Below are 20,981 nucleotides of genomic sequence, written 5' to 3'. Positions count from 1 at the left end.
ATCTCCTTAGGTGTGAAATACAGAAAGTTATTTTTAAAGGGTTTATTGTTTTGTTAGGATATACTTAATCTTTTTTAGTAGTAGACTCCCTGGTAAATCTCATAAACGCTCTTCTGTAGTTTTGAATGTTTTTCAGGGAGTAGAATCCCCACATGCCTATCCACCAACCCCCTAAGTAGTCCTTAACAGGAAAAAGAAGCTTTTTTTAGGGAGTTTTATTACAGAAATGTAAGAGCAGAAAAAAGCACTTTAGTCGGAAATTAAGACTCTTTTACAGATGAGATTTTAAAAGTTTACTTTGAAAAAGTTAAGGATACATTTAATTCTCTTTAAAGGACCATTACTACTGAATTCTAACTCTAAGAAAGGATAAACATGGGGAAATGGCATGATACCTAGAGAATTAAGTAAAATTTCAGGAGAATATCAGCGTTGCTGCTCATCAAATCATACACACATAAATTAATTCAGTGGACACAAAAGCAAACTCTTTGTTGACAATTTTTGTATAACATTTACCATCAAAACCAATTATAGACTCGTGGAGTTCCAAAATTGAAATGAACTGTATAGAATAAAAAGCTTCATGCTAATATTGTATGAGGCTTTAATGTTTGAAAGAAAAACATATGAAATGTCTCAGACAAAGGAAAGCAGAAATGTTCCCTGTTCATTAATACAAGATTTTCCCTCACTCACTGTGTGTGTGTGAGAGAGAGAGGAGGGAGGGAGAAGGGAAGAGAAGGAGAAAACACAATTATGCAGAATTTCATTTTTGTTTTGTGTGCTTCAACAGAGAAATTATGTATCAGTGAAAATACTAATTATTCTTACATGACTTCAGCAAAAAAAGAAAGGTAAGAGTGTTAATACTCTGCTCTCCAAATGCAACATGAGTCCGGGAATGGGTACTAAGATGAAACAAAGAATTATCTGATCCAGGACAAAAAAAGGAAAGAAGGAAAGAATGGAGAGGAGAGGAGAGGAGAGGAGAAAAAATGAAAATGAAAAGGAAAGGGAAAGACAAGGACAGAACAACACAGTACATTTCTTATAAAAGCTAGTTTATTTTTAAGGGTCTGTGCTTTAATCTACATATAATGATGCAATGGAGTAGGAAAAGTATTTTAGAATAGCCACAAAAGATGAAACTAGAAGATAACACTCAAGCAGAGAAGTAAGGGAATCAACTAGGCAAAGACCTGTAGGATGAACACTCAACAGAGAGGGAAAATCAAGATCCTCAGTGGTGTGACTCAAGCAGTAGGAACTTAGGAGAGAATGGGAGGAACTGAAGTCAGAGATACTGGTGGTCCCAAATCATGCTGTGCCTTGCAGGTCCTAAGGGACTTTGATAAGGGCTTGGGGATAGTTTCAGTAACATAACTTGGCATAAAAATTTTTTTTTAACGATTGCAGCTATTCTGTAAGGAATGAACAGAAGAGGAAGCAAGTGTGAAGAAGGGAAGCAGGCGGTGAGAAAGGACGGTAGCTCAGACTACAGTGGTAGTGGTAGAAGTGGTGAGACATGGTTGGAAAAAGGATCTATGTTGAGAAAGACCTGACACTAATGGATGGATGAATGGATGACAACAAAGGGTAAGGTAGTCAGGGTATCTCCTGGAAGAGAATAAGTAGGAATCAAAGGAATCTAGAAATCAGTTTTTGTCAATTTTAAAGAAGATATATCAACACTATATTGAAATTACTAATGCCAAATATATTTATAATGCCAAATATATTAAAGTCAATTTGGTAAATAAAAATTTTTTAAAAATTAAAATTAAATCATACTACATTTTACATTATATATACCACAGAATCTTTAGTATACACAATTTGTCAGCTTTTTTTCAAGTAAACATATCAAGGGCTTACATCAACTTTGTTAACTGACCACCTTCTCTCTCGACTTTCATACCAGATGTTTAACAAAAGAGAAGTAAAAAGTGAGATTTTTAGCAAGAAAGAATATGATATGACATATGTATACACCAAAAGTAGTTTCTTAAGCCTTTTTTGAACATAGATCTAAAACATTTAGTAAAGACATTTTATCTTTCCTTTGATTCCACAAACTCTAATCAGAAAGTATATACATAGGTTAGCTTACACTGCTCCTTTCTATCAGCCTAAGCCCCCCAAACCCCACAAAAGAGTTGGTCTCAAAATGTAGTAGTAGAGAGAGGGGGATTAAAGTGACAGGCAGAATGGAAGCACTAAGCTGGCTGGATTTTCCCAACATACTTCTTCATAATTTAATTTGGACTAGCTATGAATTCCTAAGGTATGACACTCTCAACATTTAAACACAGTATTTCAAACTCAAATGCAGTAAATCAGAATAATCACAAAAAAAGAATTTGCAAAACCCCAAATTTAAGATGATCTAAACCCTTAAAGACTAGTAAAGTAGCCCCAGGTGGGATGGATGACAAAGAACAGAAGAAGTGGGGCGCCTGGGTGGCACAGCGGTTAAGTGTCTGCCTTCGGCTCAGGGCGTGATCCCGGCGTTATGGGATCGAGCCCCACATCAGGCTCTTCCTCTATGAGCCTGCTTCTTCCTCTCCCATTCCCCCTGCTTGTGTTCCCTCTCTCGCTGGCTGTCTCTATCTCTGTTGAATAAAGAAATTAAAAAAAAAAAAAATCTTAAAAAAAAAAAAAAAAAAGAACAGAAGAAGTAAGAAGCAAGGCCTGGAACTTTATCAAGGCAACAAAACCAGGACACTTTATAAATGAAAACCTGAAAATATATATGTGTATATATGTGTATATACATATGCAGAAAAAAACCACATAGGAAAGGGTGAAAAATAGACTCAGATCATATCCAAAGCAGGATGATATTTAATCTTACACATATTTCCTTCAGCAAGGCCTCTGGAGAGGAACTTACACTGAAATCATTTATTGTCTATAATGCTGGCAAATGTCCCAGGCATGGAATCCTATTCCCAGGGACAGAAACACATCCATGGCAGAATGGTCCTTTTCCTGATAGCAAACAAATGCAGGTTGATTTCAAAATCTACCTCCAGGCTTAACTCAAGGTTCTAGCAGCAAATTTTAAAGTACCCCTATACATTTCTACCTGAGAAGCACAATTAATAAACTAAATCAGTTAATATTTAAAACTGATTTTCCAACTTACTTCCTCTTGCTTTTTTCTATACATCCAAGTTCTATCCTTTCTTCAAAGTGGCTTTCACATCTGTTTTTGCCATTCTTCCTACCATCATCTTAGTTTAAGCTCTGGTCTAGTTTGTTTTAGCCTCCTGACTGATCGGCTTTCACATTTCAACAAACATACCGAGAGAATACTGTATGAATTACACCAAAAGTCGTGATAATGTGGGGTGCCTAGGTGGCTCAGTTTAGCGTCTGCCTTCAGCTCAGGTGGTAGTCCCAGGGTCCTGGGATGGAGCCCCACATTGGGCTCCCTGCTCAGCAGGGAGCCTGCTTCCCCCTCTCCCTCTGCCCCCCCATGCTCTCTCTCAAATAAATAAATAAAATCTTTTTTAAAAAATTATGGTAGCAAATACAAAAGCTGAATAAGTAACAGATCAATGTCTCAAACAAGCTCATAGTCTCTCTGGGAAACGTTATCTGTAAATAAACAATTACAATACGAAAATCTGCACAGGTATTTTGGGAACACAAATAAGGATGTATCTGTGTTTGTGGGAAACGGACTGTAAGATTCTATTATAAAAAAAACTAATGTTTGAACAAAGACTTGATTGAAAAAGATTAAAAAATTTAAAAAGTTGAAGTGTGTGCGGTGGGAGGTGGAAGCAAACTTGTGGCACAAGAGACAGAAGCATACACAAGTGCTCACAAGTGAGAGAAAGCCTGAGAAACAAGGCTTTCAATAAAGCTAAAACAGAGGAAGTCTGGAAGAATGGTGATAGGTGATAAGGAAAGTAGGCCTGGACTTCAATGCCAGGTTAAGAGGGAAACAGTACAGGCAGGAAAACCAGGTACAAAAATCTAGTTTATTATGGTGCCATACTAATAACCACTACACTGACTCACTCTTGTTAATTTCTTCTACCTAGAGGATACAGACCAAGATTCCTGAGATCATGACCTTAATGTAATCGTGTAGCAGTAATTATCTCAAAACCCCAAACAAAATTTATGCCTCAGCTTGAGTTATTCACAGATGCTCTTAATCATGTTAGTCTCTGAAAAATGCCATCTGTAACTTCTATGATCTTCAACAATTAAAACTCAAGCTGACTAGACTAACTTTAAATATCGACATTATCCATATCTTTCCTAGCACAAGCATCTCCAATATCCTCCAAAAGATTTTTATTAACCCATTCTTATTCCCCTCAAATCTACTCTTACACATCAGCCAAAATGAATTTTTAAAATAAAAATGTAATTGTTGTAGCCCTACTGACTGAAACTCCTCAAAAGCTTCCTAAAACGGTATTAAGGCTCACAAGGTCCTATGTAAACTCTCTTACCTTAACTCTCTCCACAGATCCCCTGCCACCACTAAACTGCTGCCACACCAACACAAGATCTTTCCCACCTCAGGGCCTTTGTATATGCTGATACCTCTATTTAGAATGTCCTTTCTCTATTTGAAACTTTCACACTACGTTAAGGCTCCTGATTTACTGTCACTGAAAATACTTCACTGAAACTACAATCACACAATAATAAAAAATAACCTTCATTGACCACTTACTATGTGCCAGGTAATATACTCTAAATGCTTTAAAATGTATTGATTTATGTAATCCTTAAGTATTTACCTGTGTAGTCCTCATTTTCAGATGAGAAATGGAAAAGTTGGATAACATGCCCAAGGTCATATATCTAATGTGCCCAAGGTTCCATTATCTGATAAGGGACAGAGATGGGATATGAATCCAGGCAATCTGCTAGAGTTACACCCTTTTAACCACTATAGTACACTGATTCTCAACATACAACTAATAGTTTAATGTGTGCGTTCTCCCCAAACTGTAAGCCTCAAGATGGGAAAAGGAGTAAGGGGCAAAAAGGGGAGGGTGCTTATTTTGCAGTGAACGACATAGAGGATGTTACAATCAAATATTTGTGCATGTCAAAAAGATCTCTTTGGCAGAAAAATGAGAATGAACTGACTAGAGGTACATAAAACAAAAGCCACTCACTACCAAACTATTTTAGACAAAGTTCCATTAATTTTAGGATAGAATTATGCTTAAACGAAAGAACACTATTACACCAATTAAAAAGTAATTACTGTTTCCATATTCCAAATCAACTAAATTTTTTTAAAGATTTATTTATTTATTTATTTGACAGAAAGAGAGAGAGAGAGACAGCCAGCAAGAGAGGGAACACAAGCAGGGGGAGTGGGAGAGGAAGAAGCAGGCTCCCAGCAGAGGAGCCTGATGCGGGGCTTGGTCCTAGAATGCTGGGATCACGCCCTGAGCCGAAGGCAGATGCTTAAGGACTGAGCCACCCAGGCGCCCCCAAATCAACTAATATTTTTAAGTACTTTCTAAATACAGTGAAATAATTTAATCTTTCAAGGAATTAGGATTATAAAACCTCTAAATTTCATTATAAACCACTAAAACAGACATTGCAGTGTTAAATACGTAGAACGCCTCCATTAAATGGGTTCAAATAAGAACAAATCCCTAACAGCAACTTCTTGTGGATTCTCTCTCTAATGGAGCCAGAAGTTTTACTGTTAACATGCTGATACATTTGCCCCACCATCAAAAGCAACTATTTCACAACTTTAAAGTATGAAGACTTTTCAATAGTCGTGAATTTTTTCATTTCTAGCAACAGAATTTGCTCCTACCTTGCATTATAAAAGATAAAAAGCACCAAATTATATATAAGTCATATGGTGCCTTGGAGGAGAGGTGAATAAACTTCCTTTCTTATACTTTCCCTAATGGAAATTTTACTGATTCACTCTGATTGCTGAATAAAGAATCCATATTCACTATCAGCAAACACTTCATATACATATACACACAAATTATCTGTTGTCTACAAAGTAAGCAGAAACTAATAAAAATTACAGTAATTACCATTAATATTTATCAGCTTTATCAAGATGTAATCAACATGTGAAACCAATCATAAAAAGCCACAGTATCTGAAGATAATATGGTATTTTTATTATTACCCATTACAGAGAAAAGTGACAAGTCAAATCTCACTGGGATATTGCCCAAACTCTGTGAAACCAGAACATCCCTATATCAAACATTATACACAGCAACCCAGAAATATCTATAACCCAAGGAATTTTTGTTTTAGGAGTATTTTTCAGTAACGGGATTCTGAGCTACCAATCCCGTTTCATAAGTATTATAAATAATCCTTATTCTATTTCATTCCTGAAAAACTATAAAAAAAAGAAATGGACTTAAGTAAAAAAGGATACAGATGCTGGGAAACAAATAAAAATCTAGCTTCTCAAAACAAAACTCAATATCTGAACATCGTTAGAACAAGAACAAATGATCTTTCTCTTCTCATATAGTAAACATATTTCTTATGAAGTCCTACCAGCTCCAGAATACTGTGGCTTGATATTTACAATATGACAAATACATAATGAATAGTTTATGAATCTGCTTAGGATGGATCTAAGAAAAGTGAAGGTTTAGATAAATTTTAGAGGTAGAATTTCTAAATCAATCAACTTGAACCACTAGTACAGAAATAAATAAAAGCCATTCACTTCACTTTTAGCAAATGCAGAATGCCCAATAAATGAACAATAAAAGCTCTAATGAATACTCAAAAGGCAGTTAACAGGTAGATGCACAGGAACATATAATGCTGGCTGGGAAAAAAGTGATTCAGCCAAAAACTAGAGGCCTATATGAACATATCTATAATTCTTACTTCGGAAAGCAGGTAAATATTCTGGCACAGGGTCCCTTCCAGGGGTTACAGAGATATTTTGTAAGAAGTCTCAGCCAACGTAACACCACCACCACCACCACCAGGGTAGCACTTATCCAAGAAGAAAATGGAGAGGGCAAGCGAAGACAGAGAAAAGAACACATCACTCTTCCTAATCCAAAAACCATCTACTAAAATCTGTTGCCTGAAGCTGCTTTACTCAGAAGACGATAGTCCCCAAAACCATGTATACCATCTCTTAAAATGCACCCCAAAAATCTACAAATTCTCTAAAAAGTGTTACTAAGAGTCTATAAATGCCCCTATCAGTTTGATTTTGATCTAGGGAGAATATGTTGTGAACACCTCAACATGAAGAAACAGATTTTGTGATTTTTCCAGAATCTTAAAATCACCTGTATCAATACGCCTTATACAGATTCAAGAACGAACCACCAATATGTAAGCTTTAAAAAGTACATCATCCTAAAATAAAACTCTAATAACTCAAAACGTGCTAATCCACAGAAGAAAGCACACAACTGTATACCAACTAAAGAACCAACTGTAATTGGTATGCCTTATGAGCAGTAAGTTTAGAGTTGAGAAATCACATAAATAGGTCCTAAAATTAAAATAAGCAGTACTTCACCCTTAAATTTTAGGATATAAAACTATCATGTACAAGTGAAAGGATATACAACAATAGAAAATCTTTATGTTTAGGATACAAAACAAATCCCATAAGCATAAGGGAAACTTCTGAATGAGAATGAACATCTTAAACCAATCTTAAACTTTAAGAGGGAGGATCAGTCTAAGAGAAAGGGAGGAAGGGAAATCCAGAAGAACTATCTATGGTCTGCTTTGTCAAGGGACTATGCATTTCTACAAAGCTCCTAGTAAACTTAAAACAAAACAAAACAAAAAAAAACAAAAAACAAGCAACTCTACAATTTACGGGAAGAAAAGGGGATAAACTGCTGAGGATTCTATACTTTCAGGACCTAAAGTGCCAAACAGTCAGTGTCCCAATCTCTTTGAGTGTGACACACTTTCTCTAAAGAAATGTTAGCAATCATAGGCCACATTAAGGCTCCTTTCCCGGGATATAATTTTGAATGTCTTGTTATGTGCAAAAGAATGTAGAAATCACTTGAATAAGAATTATACAGGATCAATGTGGGAGAATGAAAGAAACAATTTCTGAAGGCTTTCGGAGAAGCAAGAGCCTAAAAAGATAGTATTAGTAAGCAAAGCAGTACAGACCTAGGGCTACATTGCTACAAAATTATTTCTAATAACCATACATTAAGTGAAAAAAATCTGTAATGTTAGATCATGATTTCCAGTACAATGCAGACAATGAAAAAATGCATGGAGTGTTACAATTTCACACACACACACACACACACACAATATGATGACCTTATTCATTCAACAAATCTTTGCTGAACTTCTGTAGCAGACATTATGCCTTCACTGTTCCTACACTCATTTGTTAACCTAAAACCTTAAGATGGTAGAAATGTTCCAGTCTTCTTGCCTAGACTTCAGAGAAAAAGATACTTGAAGTTTCTATTCCTGCAAATATTAAAAATACAGCTACTTGCCTAAAATCTCGAGAAACAGAAGAACAGCACATCTAAAGCTACTGGAAGGAAACTAAATCCTGCCCCATTTTGAGACCAAGTTACAAAATTTTAAGTCTACAAATTTACACCTTCCCCAACTTTTTTCTTAGCTTCTTTTCTGAAAACAAATTTTCTGGTTCTGCCGTACACTGTGGAAAAATATGAAGTTGCTAAAAAAAATCTAATAACCTTCCTTTGTATTATCATATCAATGGTTTATTCAGGTTAAGGTTTTCTGTTTCACATCTAACTAACAAAAAAGTAAAATTATTTCTTAGGACACTAGACTCTTCTATTTAATAATTTATGATAGTTTTATGAGAAAAATAATTTACAAAAACATTGTATTTTTAAGCTAACAAAATGACTCACTGGTAAATGGCCCAACATCCACCCTCAAAATACTGATGACAGTACCATTTTTCCCCAGACTTTCCCACCACATACTTACCTGTGCAACTTCTTTCAACATTTGCTACTCTGGGAATTGGAAAGCTCAGAGCTGGAGGCTGAAGTGAAGAAGGAAAGGTTGGAGGGTGAGCCATGACACCAGCCCCACACTAGGAGCTCCCCTGAGATACTACAGCAGGGTTGACACCATAGCTCTGAAGTTCAAACTCCAGCAAACGATAAGAAAGGAGTCCAACCAGAACATGATAAACGATGGGATTCTTCTGCTCTTTGAAAAATAAGGAAATCATGCTATAAAGATCTGAACGTCCAGTTTCAACATTATGACTCCCTGTTCACATCTTCATTATTCCCAACCCCAGAATCATCTCTCAGACTAATTGAAAGTATGAATCAAAAAAAGGACAGGGGGCAAAGCTTTCTATAAACTTGCACACTTTTTCAGAAAATGAAAGGATAGGGCTTACCTGGCGATCATGAAACCATCTAAGACAGTATGTTAAAATACTTTGCCTATCCACTCCTTGTATACTTTTTCTTTTTCTCCTAAGCACTCAACATTAAATCTTAGATTCTCATATAGATTAACACCATCAACCAGCAGAATGACAGCTAGACTACATGGATGTATTTAAATCCCTAAAAGTGGACCAGTGAATTTTTTGAAAACCAGGAATACCTTTTGGTATAAGTATATTCCCTGGGAGGAAATGATAGAGAACATTGCATTCCAAAACAGCAGAATACACATTCTTTTCAAATGCACATGGAACATTCTCCAGAATAGATCACACACATTAGGCCACAAAACAAGTCTCAATAAATTCAAAAAATTAGAACTTCTTAAATGTGTCCCACTCTGATAAAAACAAATAAGGACCCTTCAATTAAAATAACTTGAAAGAAACTAAATGATAAAGAGAAAAATGTAAAGACTTTTAAAGAAATCAATCAAAAAACAGGACTTAAAATGTGAATCTTTGTTTTATAATACAAGTGAATTACTGATTCTGAGAAAACTAGATTCCATTATGAATACTACTAGGGCTAATAGAATAGATGCTTCAGTTATTTAAAGATAACATCTATTCAATAACAAATATTACTGAAGGTGGCAAATATTCTGAAACTGTAAACTAAATATAGAGGAGTATGAGAAAAATTATGTTATATGAAGCAGTTAAAAATGAAAACTATTCCTTCAGCAAGGGAACACAGGACCTTTAAAATACTTCTGAACACCGTGCCATATAAATTAATTCAATAAACATTTAGTAGGCATCTACCATGAGCTAGATATCACTTTTCTACTCTTACCTACTTTATCCACCTGATGCTCAGAAGTAAAGGAACATTACAAATCAAAGGGAATAGAGGTGAAAACACATTTACAATGGCTTCCACAGCATTGGTTAAGTTACCCTTAACCTCTAAATCTCCTACCATTTCCCTTTCTCTTACTGTGTTCCTGCCACACTACTTCCCCACTCCTATCTCCAGGCCTTTGCACTTCTATCCTCCAGGAATGCTCTTCCCCTAGATATGTAACTATATAGCTTCTTACCCCACCCAACTTCAGGTAGAATCATATTAGTGAGGACTCCCCTGAATATTGAAAATTACACACCCATTCCCCAACCCCTTAGGCACTATCTCCTTTCTTATTTTAATTTTTTCTCCACATTATCAACATATAATTTATAGTGTATTTTGTTTCTTTTGTTCTAAAATGTCAGCTCCATAAGAACAGAATTTTTTGTCTCTTTATTTGTCTCCTTAGGATCTGGAACACTCACTGCCTTACAGAGTAGGCCCATAACATGAATGTGTCCTCATCTTACTGCCATTACCTGAGTGTTATTTGACACCAATGAACTGCTTACAGCACAGGGCAAAAATTTTCTGACACAATAATTATTTTTAAAACTAATGGAATTATGTTGAAAAATTAATGTTAAACTTTACATTTCTGAAACATATATAAATAAAATTGTTTTATGCCTTTTCCCACTGAAACTGACAACCACCTCCAAAATACCTAATAGACTGCTAGAAACCTTCAGTGGTTAGAGTGCCATATTATGAGAAGCACTAGATAAGAACCGGGATATTAAAAAAAAAAAAACCCTTTTTCCATTTCCTTAATTTTTTTTCTCAAGTTAGATTGCTTTTTTTAAAAAGTTGTTTTGAGAGCAAGACGTGTCTCTTTTGTATCACAAAATCCCACTAGAAGAATTATACTACTTAAAGCCACTGGGTTGCACTGTAGTCCATGGGAATATGCACTCCTTGGAGTTAGCCAAACAGTGCACTGCCTGAGCAGTCTAACACAGTGGGCCTGCTACAAATTAAGCACTAACAGGTACTGAATGTTTACCGAATGATAAATACTGCTCAAAGCACTGTGTGTGTATGCATGTGTATATATGTATGTATACATGTTACACAGGGACATATATACATAATGCACATATATATATAAAACCTCAATCATAACAAAACCTCTCTAAGATGATTACTTTTACCTCAAACTGAGGCATGGAAGGGTGGGGTCTACAGGCTCTAGATAAATCAAAGATGTTCCCCTATCACAGTTATCAGGAGAATAACCAGCCCCTGTGTCTCCAATAAGATACCAAAGCTTTGTTCTCCAGAAAAAAAACCCAAATGGATAGGCTCTAAATCTTGGTACTTAGCCAAAGTGCAGGTGAAGGGTGAGGCATGGACCTGAAAACTGAAGGATGAAGATTTACATCTGTAACTGTAAGTTCAATCCTTCTCTTTCTTTCCTTAACCTGCTTACAGAATGCCACCAGTGAAAATGTAAGAACCACCTCTCTGTCCTCCTCTTGTAAGTATATATTTTTTGTGGAAAATTGAAATTGCTCAAGGGAAATGAATGTCACATACTATCCAAATGAGGTACTTACCCAACAAAAAGACTAATTTAACTACATGGTAATAAGCTCTGTCCACAAACACTGTCACCATGTTTTAAAAACTTCTTATTCGCAAATAATTTTAGATTTGCAAAAATAGTACCAAGTTCCCATATGCCCCACTTTCCCCTAGTGGCAACATCTTATATGACCATAGTACAAGTACCAAAACTAAGAAATTAGCTATTAACTAAACAATTTTATACAGATTTCACCAGTTTTTCCACTAATGTCTTTCTTCTATCCCAGGATCCACGTTACATTTAGTTTTATGTTTCCTCAGTCTTCTCCAACCTTGGACTTTACCTGTTTTTCCTTGCCTCTCACAACACTGATGTCATTAGTTGTACTGATTAACTACACCATAGAATGTCCTGCAATGTGAGTAGGTCTTATGTTTTCTCATGAGTAGGTAGAGGTTATGTACTTTTAAAGCCACGTCACTGCAGAGGTAATATGTCCTTCTCCAGAGCAACCTACATGGACATATACAGGAGTCTATATGATGATGATATGTCTTATTACAGGTGATATTAATCTTGATCTTGATTAAGCTGGTACATCGACCAGTTTTCTCAACTATAAATTCCTATTTTCCCATTAAAACACTGAATGTTTTGCAGTAAGTTCTTTAAGAGTGTGCAAGTATCTGTTTGACCTTAAATTTCTGCCTACTAATTATAGCATTCATCCATGGATATTGCTTGCAGCATCTATTACTATGACGCTCTAATGGCGATTTGCTATCTTCACCTTCTATACTGTATTTGTTCACTGAAATGCTTCTACAAGGAAACCAATCAGCATTTAAAGATCTCATTCTTAAATATGAAGAGTGTCAAAGACTTTACCTAACTGGTCCAAAGTAATACAGGTAGAAAGTAAAGTATAATATCCCAATATAATTGTATAATATCCCACTAGAGAAGAATAGGTTTAAATTTCATATGTCTCAAGCAGTCTCTCTTGACATTTCTGGCCCTAAATAAGAAAGATCTTCACTTCCTATTTATTCTTGAAAAAATATCTTCCTTTTTCTTTTTTTTATTAGCATATATACTATGGTGTTGTTAATTTACTGAGCTAAGTTAAATATTAAAGAGATGATTTACTATTCTATGCTACAGAACACATATTTTACTAGGAATACTAGTAAAATTATTACCTCAGCTGAGAAGATAAATGGCTACTGTATTTACAGGTCTATTAGAGTCTAGGAAATCTTGAGGAAGGGAATTCAAGGGAAATCATGCAATTGTTTGCTTTAGGTTAAAGAAAATCATAGCTATGAAGACTTTATGTATTAATTGTAATGTATTTGCTGACCTGCACTCTTTTATGTGTCTTCCCAAATGATCTTAAGTGCTGAACACAGGTCTAATATTTCTGTGTATTACACACCACATAGAGTCTTACACAATAAAAAGTATTCAAGCCTTAACTGAATATTGACACAAAAGCTTGTTCTCTTTATCAGATATGACTTCTCATCTATCTTCTCAACCAAAATATAATTTTAAAAAAATGAAATCTTATGATTTGTACTTCTAACCAAGATGGAGTAGGAACACCCCTCCCTCCTGCCTCACCTGAAACAACTTTAAAAAAGGACAAAATGCATGAAGCAATGGTTTTCAGACACAGGACATAAGGCAGTTCAAGACAATAACTCCTGAGAGAGAAAGAATTGATGCGAGCCCTACAAGTGCCCTCGCTTACACACTGGAGGAGTTTCTGGGCTGCAGTGCAGAGAGAGGAAGCCCTGGTGGAACTCAGAAATCTCTGCAAATTGAGGAAGTGTAGCTCAGATCTAGATAGGCCAAGGCAGCTAGAGTAAAAAGTCTAGAGTACCAGACAGAAGAGCGCTGCAAGAAAAAGAGTTATAGAGATCTGAACAAGGTCCTTCTTGAGTCTTCAGCTAAGTATTGCTCCACATATGCACAAAGAAAAATACCAGAGGCTGGAAAAAGACACAGTGGAACACTCTCCAGGACTCACACAGGGCTGTTCCCACAAGTCAGAGTATTAAAATATAATTCACAGGGCACTGGGTAGAGTACTCAGAAGAGTACAGTCTCAATAGTTGGGAAAAATTAGCCCTAGGCTAAAGGCTACTGGGGTTCTGTGTAAAAAAAAGTAAAAGAAAAAGAAAGAAGTCTCAAAGGGCTCAAACAGCTTCTAAGTAACTAAATTCTGTCCCCAAGGAAGCTCAAGAATATTAACCAAAAAACATACACAGCACTGAAAAGGTAAAATTTCCAAGGACTGGCATCCAAACAAAAGTTACTAGGCATACAAAGAAGCAGTAAAATAAAATACATAATGGGGAAGAAAAAACCCAATAATCAACATAAACGGACCAGAAAGGACACAGATGACAGAATTAATAGGTAATAACACTAAAACAGTTATTATAACTACATTTTGTTTGTAGAAGTTAGAATAACTGCCGTGATAAAGAAAAAATTAGTGAAACTGAAAACAGCAATAAAAACTAACCAAAATAAAACATAGAGGAAAGAAAAGAATTTAAAACATCAGTAAGCTGTGGGACAACTTCAAGTGAATCCCCAAAACAGAAAAGGGATAGAATAAACATTTAAAGAAATAATGGATAAAAAATTCCCAAATTTGATAAAAACTCTAAACACAAAATCAAGAGGCTCACTAAATCTCAAACATATACCAAGATATATCATTCAAGATGTGTAATACCAGGGGTGCTTGGGTGGCTCAGCAGGTTAAACATCTGCCTTCCACTCAGGTCAAGATCCCACCAGCATCTGGCTCCCTGCTCAGCAGGGAGTCTGCTTCTCCCTCCCTCTTTGCCCCTCCCTGCCACTCCTGCTCTCGCTCTCAAATAAATAAATAAGTAAAATCTTAAAGGAAAAAAAAAAAGATATATAAGATCGATGATAAAAAAAATCTTAATACTAGCCAGAGAAAAAGTTACATTATGTAGAAGATTAAAGATAAGAATGACGGATTTTTTTGTCAGAAATTACTGAAGCTAGAAGACAGTAAAGCAAAACCTTTAAAATACTAAAATCAGAAAACCCTGTCAATCTTGAATTACACACCAAGCAAAAAAAAAAAAATCTTTCAAAAATGAAGATGAAATAAAGACTTCTGCAGACATACAAATGTGAAAGAATCATCACCATCAGGAATGCAACATAAAAAAGTTTTTTAGTTAACGTCTATCCTGATGGGTCTTTATCTTGGAAACACTTACATTCTTGGAAACACTTCATGGAGTAAATATGTGGTTTGCTTTAAGCACAGAACTATTTCTTAGATCTGTAGGAAAAGAACTACTTGACAGAGATACTATATAAGGTCTAATAGTCATTTTTTTTAATCTTAGGAATTGGTCTGCCCCAAAGATCTGTACTATCCCAGAGTGTGAAACAGTTTAGGAGTGAATACAATTTCAACTGACACACATATACAGGGTGTCTGAAATTGACCACCAGGCAGATCCAGCTACTCTGACCCTACAAGTGGCCCTAAAATAAATGGCTTGATGAAACTGGGTCCCAAAGATTACAGGTTGGAAATTTTTGAAGTATGTACCAGTACGTTCCCATTCAAGTAGAGATCAAAGAAGCCCAACTAAAAGAACTGTGGACAAATGGACATGACAACTGTGGGTAAAGCAAACGTTCTTTTTAAAAAGGCTATATTGAAGATTATGACTCAAACTTTGGAGGAAGCAAGTTGATAGGGGAAGGAACCACAACATGTGAAATTCCTTAAATAAAAATTTAATGACTTTAAATAATTCTGCCTAGATTACACATAAAATAAAAAACTTAAAAAGCTCTTCAAGTAGAAGAAAAATGACACTATAAAGGGAAGGAAAAGAAAGGAAAGGGAAGTGAAGGAGGCAGGAAAGAAAGGAAGGGAAGAAAAAACAAAAGTAGAAGAAAAGAAGAAAAGGAAGGGAATGAAAAAAAAACTATCAAATTTTTTCAATCAAGGATGATGATAAAAAGCAGAAATAACACTAGCCCCCCCTCAAATTACAATGAACAATAAGAATATATAATAGAAACAGGAAATGCTTCCCTAAGAAGTGAAATTTCAGCTGACACCTACAAAATGATCAAGATATGTATTTCTGGTACTAGGGTATACTATAAACAAAAAACAAAATGCTCCACTCAAAACAAACTAAAAAATGCTCCATGAAATACTGATTCAGCCAACCAACAAATATTTACTGAGCGTATGCCAGGCATTATTCTCAAATGCAGATACAGTGCGAACAAAATATCACTGAAAACTAACACAGTGATTACATTTTTATTTTTAAATGAATTGTTGAGCCTGGGACATTGGAAAGGAAGGAGAGAAGGAAATTCAGCACCCCAAAACAAAGTAAAAGCTGGAGTACAGAAAAGCCACAAGTTTATATCCCTAAAGGGGAATCTGTCCAAGGTAGAACACCTGTTAAAAGACCTTCTCATAAACCAGCACCTTTTAAAAGGGTACATCATAACTGTGATAACCCCTTAGTAAAGAAGGCACTTGAATGTCATGATTTTGATGTTAGGCAGCAAGAGGTACAGGAAAGCTCTTCTGAGACTCTATAGCCATAAACCAGCCTGAATTCATAATACCTATGTGGACTGCAAGCTAAGCTAACATTTTATTTTTAATTGGTCCTGGACTGGTAGTCCCTTAGGCATCAGCAAAAGCAAATGCAAATCAAATCCCCTTGGGAAAAATGTCCTTCCACCTAGTATTCAACAAATTCCCACAGAGTTCTAAGAAACATGAAATGGTAACTTAACACACACACACACACAAGGAAATAAGGTACCATAAGGGAGAACCAGCAGAAACAAAGGACATTAGAATGATCTGTGGCAACTTCCAATTGTTTGATTTATCACACATCAAACATATGAATGTATAAAATAATTAAAGAAATAAAAGGGTATGATCTAAAGAAAGGAATAAATAATAATAACATGTGAATAATAACGGGTAAATATGTGGGTACAGAAGATAACAGACACCAAGATTAACAAATCTGATCCAATAAAGAGAAATACAGCCAATACACCCACCAAACGGTCAATATGCATTTTGTTCAAGTTCGTAAACAAGTAGGTGGTACCATACTAATCACATTCTATAGCTACAGTGGAATTACATGAGAAATCAGCAACAGAAAGATAACTAGAAAAATCTCATCATAAACACTTATGATTAAAAAACATTATAATAAACCCTAAGAAGTAAAGTAATTAAGGACTGATGAACAAATACAAAATGATGAATATGAAACAAAAAATAAAATAAAAATAACTAAAGCTAAAAATTCCTAGTAAAACTGACAAGTCTCTACCAGACTGACAAATAAAGAGAAAAGGGACATAGACAACAACCTTAAAAATGAAAAGAGTGCTACAGAGGAAAAAAATATTTCTTTATCCTGATAAACTACATCTATAAAAAAGATACTGCATCAAATATTGTATTTATTGCTGACAACTTAAAGCTTTTAGGACTAGTAACAAGAGAAAGAGTTCTACTATTAACACTTCTATTCGACAATGCCTGAGAAGTATTAATGAGTTCAGAAAAGAAATGTAAATTGTAAAAATTATGAAAGTATCCAAACTGTAATTCCCAGATATGTTTATTTATATGAAAACCCCCAAAGAACCTACAAATAAATTTGAGATTTAAAGAATTTAGCAACATTGATACAATAATCAATTTAAAAAGTTGACTGTATGTCAATATAATAGTAACACTTATAAAATACAATTTTTAAAATACCATTTACCAGAAAACCAAAACTGTATGCATAAATCTGGGTCTATTATTAAAAATATAATAAAACTTTACTGAGAGAAAATACAGAAGACCAGAACATATGAATTCAGGAGAGGAAGACTATCATAAACATATCAATTCTTTCCCAAATAAAGTCAATGAACTTCCACTTATAAACTCAATACTTTTTTATATATATTTTGTAAATTTGTCATTGAACAAAAGGCCAAGAAAGTCGAGACACTCAGGAAGATGAAGGTATAATGAAAGACGGACATGAAGATTTAACACAAGGGTATAGTAATTAAAATTCAGTACTGGTTGCAGGTGTAGGCAAACACATCAAAGTAATAGAACAGAGATTTTAAAAACAGACCCATGAATATAAAGTAACTTGATTTATGATAGAGTAGTCCTGTTAATTAGTTGAGGAAGGCAGAAAAAAAATCATTACATGATACTGATAAAATCATCTATATGCCGAGGAATGGAAATTGGACTCCTAACACTGTATACAAAAATCAATTTCAGATAGATTAAATTTAAATATGAAAGATAAAAAATCTTTCAAAAGATATCAAATATTTTCACTTACTTGATTTCAACAGGGAAATGTTTCACACAACCTCCATAAATTCTCTAAAAAATTAAAACTTTGACATCCAATGTCATCAATATGAACACTGACGAGGGGGACTCAAAATTAGTAAAAACACTCCTAAAAATATTCCTGAAAGACCTTTTGTGAATTTAATTTTCCTGAATTTTGAGAATATGTTTGGGTTCAAAAAACTTTTCTAACTTCATAAAGCTCCCTCTTCTGTTGTTTTCATGTAATGTTTAAAAATACAATGACTTGTTTTCTGAGATTTTTCTGGCTCTGTTCTCCTCTATCATTTTTATCTGGAGGTTCTCTTTGCTTCTATACTGCTCTGTCTCTGTTGCTTCTATACTGCTCAATTCCCAGAAACTTCTCAGTAGGGTCCTGGGAGAGAGCACTGGTAGGCCAGTCTTTCGAGTTCATAGACAGGGCTGCTCAAGTTACTTCAGGCCACAGGTCCTCTACCAAGATCGAATATAGTGAGAAAATTTCTCCTAGTTTCAAATTGGATAATCACACTTAATCACTTTCAAATTGGTTGTTCACCACCTTTGAAATACTTCTATTCTCAGGCCAGACATTCCAATCCTTCTTTCTACTTTCTCACGCACCCAAAAGTGTAGGTTTTTTGGTTCTCATCTGTTTATATTTGGGGATTCATGGAGATACCGCATGACCAAGTTCTGTTACAAATGTTTTCATGGGTTTGGGTTTTGCTACCTGGTTGTTCTATTTTTATGTGGAAATTCAGAAAAGATTTAAAAAACTAAGCTGCCACCATTGACGCGATCATCCCAGAATCTAAGCAGAGCCTAAGTGTACATTTTTAAAAAAAACTTTGTTTACTTCTGTATTTTTTCTGATTCACAGAAATATCTGCACTAATGTTTTAACTTTCTGTTTAATGACGAACACATTTCATATATATGATTGAGGCAAACTACTTAAATGAAAATATTTTTCTGAAAGAGAACACAGTATTTCTTGTGTAAAAACCTATGGCCTAAGTTCCCAAAAGGAGTACCACAGTGAATACAGGAATGCTGCCAGTATTTTAAATCTTGGGGAAACACTGCAGTATCTGTCAGATACCATGCTAATTACTACTTTAAGTGGCTTAGAACTAATTACTGAACAGAGCTGTTAGTTACTTCTTTTGGCCTAGGGGCGCTGTGAAAAAGTTACCAAGATACTAAGGGTACAATATACCATGTATCTTGGTGAAACTTGCTTTTTGGGAAAAAAAAATCATCTTATTTGATGATTTCAGAAGATGAGGAAAAGAAGGATCAGAAAATATAATGCAATCAAAGAAAGGCTAACATTGTTAGTGTCCTGTAAAAACGAGCCAACCAATGAGTACCTTGGGAATTCAATTAACTTCGTGTTCTTGGTTGGCCAGAGAAGAAAAAAGAGAGGTGCCAAAAATAACAAATAAATGTCAATTTATTAAGAAAATATTTAGGTCATGGAGTCAAAAGGACTTCTGTTGTTGATAATGTGATCGTGACATAAGCAGAAGCATCACATTCAAAAGTGTAAATGTAAGAGCACCCTCATCGTGTAACTGCAAGTGAACAGTCATCCATTTTGAGTTTTTTCTATCCCCTTGCTTCACCTCTGGCTACAGATAACAGGTTACACCCATTTGTTTGTAGGAGTTTCAAGAGAAAAGAAGAGTAAGCTGTGAGCCAGTTCACTGGTTTCAGACATATTTTGAACTAATTCCTTCCTCAGCTATTTCACCTTAACCTAACGCCAAACAGCAACAATGATGAAAACCTCCATCTTTCTGCTCTGGGCACCAGATCTACTCTGACAACTCTTGAATTGCTAAGTACCCATTTTTAAAAAATTCTTGTTCACTTTTTTAAGTATTCTTTATATTATGTATCTTTTAACATACTTTAACCTATTACAGATTCTAAGATGCTCTGATGTTGGTGCTGTTTTCAGTCATACTATAAGGTAACCAATCATTAATGGTTATAAGCTATAATGTTAACAACTATGACTCTAATATACCACGTGTAAGATGTATCCTGACAGCAGAAAGACATAAATTTTCAGTAAGGTATAACTTGGAATAAAAGAAACAGGCATTTCATTCCTTATTTACATTACATTTTTACTGCAGTACAAAAGATAAAAATGTAATTTGTATATAGTACTATGTAGCTGTCTTGCAAACCGAATGGCAACACATCTACTCATGCGTTTGTATGTGTTAAAATAATTAGGCAACTTGTTTGTTTAAATGCTTTATATTATGCAAAAATACTTGAATAGTCAGGTAACTGAGGTTTTTAGCAATATCTGGGAAATTGTTCTGCATGGACTGGAAATTCATTATCTTTTTTCCTATATGAAGTAACGAAATATACAGTACCATTTTCCCCAAAATCACCACACAACACATAAAGGAAAGATGCACCTGTATATTCTGAAACACGCATATAACAAAACTATAAAAATAAAAAGAAAGAAACACAAAATTCAAGCTAGTGATTACTTCTGGGAAGGAGGCAGGGGAAAAAGGGTGGCACACAGAAACTTCCCCATTAAGTACAATTTGCAAGCGCAGAAAATGCATATTTGTTAAAAACAAAGACAACAAATCACATTTGCACCTATATGTCACTAGAAAAGATCTAAAATGATACACTAAGCAGGGTAAACTTTCACACTCTATTTTATATTTCCGTTATTCTTCAAAGTTTT

At 35.0% G+C, this 20,981-nt stretch overlaps 1 protein-coding gene and 1 non-coding gene across 7 annotated transcripts in view; one reads left to right on the top strand and one right to left on the bottom strand.

The window, feature by feature from the left end:
• CNOT2 (CCR4-NOT transcription complex subunit 2) overlaps nucleotides 1–20,981 on the bottom strand; it is a 118,380-nt gene that overhangs the window by 46,639 nt on the left and 50,760 nt on the right. The window contains exon 2 of one of the 6 annotated variants that reach the window (XM_034644427.1): nucleotides 8,968–9,025. The exons of the other annotated variants lie outside the window; for them this stretch is intronic. Within the exon in view, the coding sequence (XP_034500318.1) occupies nucleotides 8,968–8,988 (21 nt within the window). The 5' untranslated portion in view covers nucleotides 8,989–9,025. The remainder of the gene's footprint in view (nucleotides 1–8,967; nucleotides 9,026–20,981) is intronic. 6 annotated transcript variants of the gene reach the window in all.
• On the top strand, nucleotides 15,059–15,193 carry LOC117796515. Its single transcript, XR_004621074.1, has one exon. It is a non-coding gene; the product is annotated as a small nucleolar RNA SNORA18 (small nucleolar RNA).

Source organism: Ailuropoda melanoleuca, chromosome 15 (assembly GCF_002007445.2).
Source record: "Ailuropoda melanoleuca isolate Jingjing chromosome 15, ASM200744v2, whole genome shotgun sequence".
NCBI classification, from domain to species: Eukaryota; Metazoa; Chordata; class Mammalia; order Carnivora; family Ursidae; genus Ailuropoda; species Ailuropoda melanoleuca.
Note: the sequence above shows the minus strand (reverse complement) of the source record. Positions and strands in the feature narration are given on the sequence as shown.